The sequence below is a fragment of the Pediculus humanus genome, genomic scaffold, assembly GCF_000006295.1.
Source record: "Pediculus humanus corporis 1103172107512 genomic scaffold, whole genome shotgun sequence".
Classification (NCBI taxonomy): domain Eukaryota; kingdom Metazoa; phylum Arthropoda; class Insecta; order Psocodea; family Pediculidae; genus Pediculus; species Pediculus humanus.
Window position 1 is genome coordinate 157,286 of NW_002987128.1, and position 8,250 is coordinate 165,535.

Below are 8,250 nucleotides of genomic sequence, written 5' to 3' on the forward strand. Positions count from 1 at the left end.
AAAAGAAGTTTTAACGTTTTTCCAAATATTTGATTAAAAATTTGTAGAGCTTGAGAACCTTTTACGACAAAAAATTCGCTTAAAAATAAATATTCCCTACAAGCATTGTCTAATAAAGCATATTGTTCGCTTCTAAACAATGCTTCATACGGATACTAAAATATAAAAAAAAAAAATTTCTTAAAGCATTTAACTAAAATAAAATTTTTTTTCTTTTTAATAGTTTGTTTTATGCAATACTTACTTTTGTTCCAGACTTTTGAGCAGCATGAGGTACTATGACAGGAGCTTCTATTTGAGTAGTTAAAATATCACCTCTATTACCGATTGTAAAAACTGTTGTTTTGTGTTTCAATGTAGCTTTATGAAATAAACCTCCTCTTGATCCGGTATCCTCGATACCCATCAAATCATCTTTAGTAGCAGCTTCTTCATACTAAAATGAAAAAAATTTAAAAAAAAAAAATTACTATTAAGAATAAATAAGAGATAAATCATTCAAAATTTTTTAATTTTACCGAGAGTTTCATTAGTCTAGAATCGTAAGACTTAAAATATGAAAAATAAACTTTACTCATTGTTTCAACATATTCGCTACTAATTTCTGCTGCAGTGTTTCTTTCTTGACCCATTAAAAATTCAAAAAGAAATCTGAAATAATAATGCAAATTTTTAAAAAAAAAAAAAGGCTTACTTTTATTTCTTAACATAAAAAAAAAAAGTTATTTGACTAACTTATTTTTAAGCAAAACACTCTGCGGCACCTGATAATTAGCCAATGGTTTTCGAAATTTAGAAACTTGTTCTAATAAGTAGAGCCTAATTTTAGTAACTGCTTTTATTCGTAATTTTTCTAAAACTTCCATAACATCTTGGCTGCATTTTGCATCTAAATAAGAATTATTGAAAAAAATGTAAAACATTTAAAAAAAATTTTTTTTTTGTAATATAAGAATTACCTTTAAAATTTTGTTCTTTGACAAAATTAATTTTATGATTTAATATCATCAACTGGGATATGAAAGCTTTATCCACTACTGGAATGTCTAAAATAGAACTGGAAAAATAAAAAATTTTTATGTTTAATAAGTAATAATTTACTTATGTGAGATTCAGATAAATTACTTATAGAAAAAATGTAATAAAAATATCTTATAATATTTTATTTAATTTTACATAATCTAAAATATTTTAATAATAGACGTAATGATAAGTAAAGAAAAAGTAAAATATACTAATACTTTTAAACCATTTTATACCATAAATAAGAATGAAAAGAAACATTCACATACTTAATAAGAGTTTCAGATACACTAATATCATCAATAAATTGACTAAGTGGGTGCGTTACAGCTTGCTATACTAAGTTGTTGGCTCATTTGGACAGATTTTTTTTGCAATAAAACTATTTCATTGCTTATAGATCCTAAATCAGATTGAAAGTTAACCAACATTTCTTCCATTCTCTATAAATTAAAAAAAAAATTTTTTTAATTTAAATGAAATAATTTTGGTTCATTTACAAAAAAGTAATAATTAATAAAAAACAACTTACAGCGAGAATATTATCACAATCGCATATTTGATTATGCAAACTTGCAATATTTTGACTTTCTTTTATGTAATCTTGAATAGATTTATTTTCAACATCTTTTAACTCTTTTTCTATTTCTGCAGAATATTTTCTTAAGTCAGTTCCTGTCTGAAGAACTTCTTGAACTGTAGCATCCTCCAACACATTTTCTCCAAAAGTATTCATTTTAATAATTTTGTTAATTATTTTTTAAAATTTTTAACTCTGAAAAAATTATATGTAAAGTTAAATTTAAAAAAAATTAAGAAAGTTATTTGCAATAATTTATCCTTCAAGAAAAATTTTACGACGCAGGAATAAAATAATACTGACAAAGTATATTTTTCTTTATGTCACTTATTTTTTTGAATAACATTTTTTTTTTTTTTAAGAAGATAGAAATTTTGTACTCAAACGACATATTACACACTCTATTTTATTTTTAATTACTGGAAATGCATTTTAATTAATTGTTAAAAACTAAGAGGCTTATTTTTTTTTAAAACTGATTTATTATTGTGGACAGTGAAACTAAGTAAAAACGGAAATATCAAAACCAACTTGAAAACGTTAAAAAAAATATCAAGAAGTTTATTCTTTAACAGACATGTTTATTATTTGTCACGTAATGCCAAAGTGAGAAAACTACGGTCGTGGCTTTAGAATATTATTAAAAGAAAAAAATTAACGAAATGTTTAATTTTGGTTATGAAAAATAATATGAGGTTATGATAAAAATTTACTGTTAAAATATTTTTAAACAAAATTTTAACTAAATTTTAAAAAATTTAAATAAAATTCATTTAACTGTAAGCTAAAAACTTTAGCTTTACTGTAGTAAGCTAAAAACAAATTTGAAAATTTTTAAATTATAGAATATTATTTTCCTTTATATGCAAACCATTTGGTTTTTTGAAGCAATTGTTTAATAAAAGTTTTTTTTAGCTTAAAATTAAAAAAAAAACAACCTTTAACTGTAAAATTATCATTGTAATAACCGATATTAGACGAATGTAATACTTTATAACAAATCTTAGAAATCATCTTTTGACACGATCATTTTTTATTGCTACACATAGACAGAACTTTGATCATTTCATAAGAATTATTTTTAGAAATTTAATTAAACTCCAATTATGTCATTAAAATCTATTTTTAATTTTATAAGATATTGGTATTTTAGATATTTAATGGTTACTGAATTATATATGGTAGAAAAATGGGAAAGGAACGTGATTAGTATCCTTTTAAAATTATTTACTGTTAAAGTTTTATTGTACATACATTGCATTTATTTATAATTTTGTTTAATTATATATATATATATATATATATATATATATATATATATATATATATATATATATATATATATATATATATATATTATTTAAAATAAAAATAAATCCTTAATATTATAATAATAGATTCTACGGCGTTAATATTATTTTTTATTACGTGGTATTTAAATGCAAAATATTTAGTTAATGGAATATCAAATTCAATATCTGTTATTTCGGATGCGGTTTTTGAGGGTCAAAAAGAATTAATTACTTAATAAAACAATTACATTCCATAAATATATATGCCGATAATTTTAAATTTTATTAGTTTTAAGTATGAGCTAATTCTGTTAAATTTTTTTTTTTATTAAAAACCACATAAAAACTTATCACTAAAGATAACAAGCAATATTTGCCAAAAAATTTGTGATTTAATAATATGTGTTCTTGTCAGTTACATTTAAAATTAATAAGTTTTAAGTAAATTGTGATTTCAAGATTATTAAATTAGTTTTTTTAAATAAATATGTATGTTACTATTAACAATTTTCCATAAAAATTATAAACAAAGAAATATTATTATTTTAGCACTGAAGAAACATGTAAATTTTTTTTTTGTTCTTACTTTTATTAATTAATTCAATTGTAATTTTTTGTCATATATATTCATTCATTTTAATAAATATTATTTAAAATTTCTTAAAAATAATTTTGTTTTAGAAAATTGTTTTAAAACCAACATAACAATTATTTCTCATCGTTTCGATATACATAATGCATGTGTTCGAATAATTAATCGTAAAAAGTGAACAAAATAATTTAAAACTTGTTTTAATATTAAAAGATAACATATTCAATAGGTTCAGCCTTATTACAAATATTTTGCCAGAAAAAAAAATTAAAAACTGTGATAAATAATTGAAAATTTTTTTATTATAATTATTAATTTACAATTTGCCATTAAAATTTTGGAGCATCGTTAAATTTATTTTTTCATTAAGCAACCATTAAATTAACAAACAAACATTATAATTGGCAATAATGAATGTAATATAATTTAAAATCTGACAAAAAAAAAAAATTATGTACAAAAAAAAAAAGGAAAACATTACAACTCTCAATTATTTAATATTTTCAATTAACAAATATATGAATTTTATTTATTTACAATACAGAGTTTAAATAATTTTTTTTAAAAAAAAATATCTTTACTCAAAGGGCCCACATATTAAATTTTTTTAAATTTTCATTTGTAAACATTTCAACAAAATGGTAGCATTTAAATAAAATTATTATTATTATTATACATCAAGAAACAAAATAATATGAATTATTTATTTATTTATAATCATTTGATATGTTAAAATTTATTAACAATAATATAAAGTTTATTATACATTTCTAAAAATGATAATAATAATTTTTTAAATCTAATATTTATTTAATGGGAAAAATTTTTTTTTTTTATCTATTTAAATTTTATTTTAAAAATTTGGTCTTTGGGGGTACTTTTACTAACTGTCGATTAATTAATTGGTACTCATTTCATTTACTCTAAACAACAATGAATAATAATTAATTTTATATTTTTCAAATTATTTGTAATAATTAATAAATAAATATTTCATTTAAAATTAATTACTTATTGGTGGTAAAATCAATATTTTTCAATAACATGTGATTATTTATTTATTTTTATTAATTTATCCAAAATAATTTTTAAATTTAATTATTTATTTGACTAATTTAACAAATTTTAATTTAATATTAAATAATATTATATTATATTATATATTAGTAATATTTAATTTTAAGAATTTGTTGAGAAAAAAAATTTTTATACGTAATACTATTATATTATTAATTCATTTTTTATTAAAACTTTTTTTTTTCATATTTAAAACAGCTTATTTATTGTCATTAAAAAAAAAAAAAAATTATTTATAAATAAAATTGTATTCATTTATTTATTTATTTTTATTTTTTTTCTTGATTTTAATTTTTTCCAAACAAAAACAAACACCAACTCCAATTAAATTTCATTTATTTATTTATTATTATTATTTTTTTTTTTTTTTTAACAAAATAATATTAAATTATAAAAAATATATATGTTTATAAATATACATATATATATATATATACGATTGATATATTTATATCACTTCTTTTCGTAATTAAAAAAAAAAAAGAAAACCTAAACGAATAATAATAATAATATATTTTTAATTATAATTTACTAAATCTCCGAATCGAATCTCCTAACGCGAACCCTTTGCTTATAATGATATTCTTTTAAGTAACTTTTCAATGCTTTTGGCAAATGGAGTTGATTTATCGAATCGTATTTTGTTATGCTGCAAACGGTCGCTCTGCACAAATGTTGCAGAGGAAAAGGAAAATTTCGATGGAGAGGTATCGCTAACATGGGTTCGAAAAACATGCAACAGGACGGGTCTTTGTAATGTTCCAACAAACCGCAAACGGTGGGTGACGAAAACACTCCCGGATCGTGAGAATCGAAACTGAACCTGTGGTTCCACTGCTCTATTCTTGCGTGAAGAGACCGACCGTACCTTCTAAAACTAACCGAAAATATGTATTCCTCTTGAGAAGAATCTCTCAAAAGAAAAGTTCCCTCGGGACGGCCTTCCAACAATCTTTCCGCTTCAAATCTATCCATTTTTCCTGCAACGAAAATAAAAAACAACATTTTTTTATTATGGTTTTTTTTTTTTTTTAATTTTGACGCAAAAATAATGGGGGGGGGGGGAGGAGGGGCAAAAAAAATGAGACAAACGGGGATGTTTTATAAGGGTTGAAACTACTACGTATGATGACTTTTAGGTAATTTTCGTGAGTCATTTGTCTGTGAAACATCGGGAAAACTACATTTTAGAAAATTTTCTAAATTAATTTAATAGCAAATGAACACGTTATTTGAAATTATTCATTTCAAAAAAAAAAAAAAAAAATTATTTCTGAATAATTTGAAAGACGATTTTTTTTTTTTTTTTTTTTACGTAAAAACTTAAAAACATAATCGAAAATAGATAAGCCGGGAAAAATGAATTCGCGACTATTTTTTACATTGATAAATCATCTGATTATAATTATATTAGTCCCAAGTTTCTTTTACGTAACAAGAAAACAAAAATAAACATACGAGAAAATTTTAATTTGTAAATAATTAAATAATTAAATTTTGGCAAAATGTTCATCTTACTTCTAGAAATTTTTTTTTTTTTTTTTTCATGTAACTTTTAAAGATGTTGACCATTATTATTAGTTTTTAAGAAACATTTTGTAGTTCCGTCGGTAAATTAAATTGAAATTTTTTCTTAAAGTTAGAAGCGAATGTAGAATAATAATTTTGTTAGTGACACGTCGATACAAAACCTAAAAATGTCACTTACCCCAATAAAAAGAAGACAAAGTGATTTGAAGAAGGTCAGGAACTAAGCAATGAATATAATCTACTTGAGTATGAACTATTCTCTGGACGGCCGGAGGGAGATTCACGTCTATTTGAGACAAGGCAGACAGAGCAGCTGCCGTGTGAAGACCCAAATGAGTTTGAAATAACATTGTCAAATTGTCGAGAGTGAATTCTGGTGGACACAAAAGTTGAATATGTTGACCCGGTTGAAATCCGGGAGGAGGTTCGACGCCCTCGGCGATTTCCCTTGCTCTTTCCAATCTAGCCCTTTCGTCACAATCTTCAATTGGAAAATCTTCGGGGTTGAATTTGGAGAGATCAATTATGGGATTGCTTCTCGTGGGTTCTTCCGATTTCGTACCCGTCACCGCAGGACAGGATTTACGCCTCGTGGCTCCGCTCGAAGAAGATTCTTCGCCGGAGGTCGCTTCGAATACGACACCCGCTCCCAAATGGTGGTCTTCGGTGCGTCGATATCCGGTACAAATACACGAATCACAGACAATATTTGGATGGGGAATATCTGATTCGACGAAACTAGAACTAGAACCGTGAAACCCTGTTTTCAATTTAGCACAATTAAATTTTAACACCCAGTTGTTTCTTTTTTTCACATTGTCACCGATGCTATCTTTAGTTCTTATCGTTTTACCGTGAGTTCTCCTTTTACTAACGAAAGACATTGTCCTTAAACTATTCCTTTTCAAATTTCCACAATGAGATGGATTATTTGATGATACTTTTCTCGACTTTTCACATTGAGATTTTGTTTTCGTCGAACAGGTACAATTCTGTTTAGCACCATCACATTTGCTCGAGTCGGAATGATGGCTTTGAGGTAATACATTTCCGTTTACTTCGTCGGTTCGAACGCTATTTTCCGACGAATTAGTACTGTAAATACTTTCAAAATGTTCTTTGACATTGCCAACGTCGTTACCATTGAACGATGATGATGAATCGTTATCGTTGCAGATATGTCTCGTTTTATCACTTTTTAAATTTTCATATGAGCTCGATTCGTCATCATCATTTTCCTTAGTTTCAATTTTATCTTCTCCTTCCATTGCTACTAAAAGTCCTCGAAGTTCGCTTAATTTTTGGCCCATATTATTTTTTCCTCTCTCTCTCTCTCTCTCTCTCTCACTTACCTTCTTTTACAATTCCCATCGTTTCGTTTCATGCAACTTATACAAAGACTTTAAATTGAAATACCTGCATGAAGAGAAAAAAAAAAAAAAAAAAAAAAAGGAAAAGTTACAACATTTAAAAGTTAAAACATTTCGAAAACTCAATTACAAATCCCTTAAAATATATTTTATTCATCTAAATGAAAAAAAAAAAGATTTTTCGTCACAAGAAAATATATATATATTTAAAAAAATAAAATGAGGTAAAATTATAACGAATTTCATTTTATTTTTCATTCACTGAGATAAAAAATCTCATCAATTTTATTAACATAAAAGCTTGTCTAAGTACTTTTTTTTTTTTTTTTTTTTTTTTTTTTTTTGCATCAACGCATTATCTAAATGCAATTTTTTTCCCCCCCAGCTATGAAAAAAATAATTTAAAAAATAAAAAAACGATTCAATTATAATTTAGCCCCCACAATATTTATATATATATATTAAACAATTTTTATTTTCGTTTCAAACTTGTTACCTTCGTAGCAGGGTTTCAAATAATTCTTATTTTAAATATTTATTTATTATAATTATATAGTAAAGCAGGAAAAAATTTATTGGAAAAAAAAAGGGGGGACTGATAATTAGTAACATTTCATTAAAAGAGATTTGAGAAAATTTTTTTTTTTAATAATTAATCGATTTTTGTTTTTTTAATCCCATTTACTTTTGTTGTTTTTTTGCAAATGACAACTTTGTAATCACAGAGAGAATTTTATTATATAACTATTTTATAACTGACCGAAAATTTTTTGAATAATAATAAAA

At 24.0% G+C, this 8,250-nt stretch overlaps 2 protein-coding genes across 2 annotated transcripts in view; both read right to left on the reverse strand.

The window, feature by feature from the left end:
• Positions 1–1,759, reverse strand: part of Phum_PHUM164360 (vacuolar protein sorting protein, putative) — a gene marked incomplete at both ends in the record, with an annotated part of 3,604 nt that extends 1,845 nt beyond the window's left edge. Inside the window, 7 exons of the mRNA XM_002424907.1 lie at positions 59–142; positions 241–436; positions 519–651; positions 736–889; positions 960–1,057; positions 1,293–1,357; positions 1,556–1,759. Coding sequence (XP_002424952.1) covers positions 59–142; positions 241–436; positions 519–651; positions 736–889; positions 960–1,057; positions 1,293–1,357; positions 1,556–1,759 — 934 coding nt within the window. The remainder of the gene's footprint in view (positions 1–58; positions 143–240; positions 437–518; positions 652–735; positions 890–959; positions 1,058–1,292; positions 1,358–1,555) is intronic.
• Positions 1,760–5,095: 3,336 nt separating this feature from the next.
• Phum_PHUM164470 (suppressors of cytokine signaling-5, putative) lies at positions 5,096–7,404 on the reverse strand (the record flags this gene model as incomplete). The annotated part of the gene is made up of 2 exons (XM_002424908.1): positions 5,096–5,544; positions 6,273–7,404. 2 exons carry the CDS (start codon positions 7,402–7,404, stop codon positions 5,096–5,098), a joined length of 1,581 nt encoding a protein of 526 aa, XP_002424953.1.
• Between the last annotated feature and the right edge of the window lie 846 nt (positions 7,405–8,250).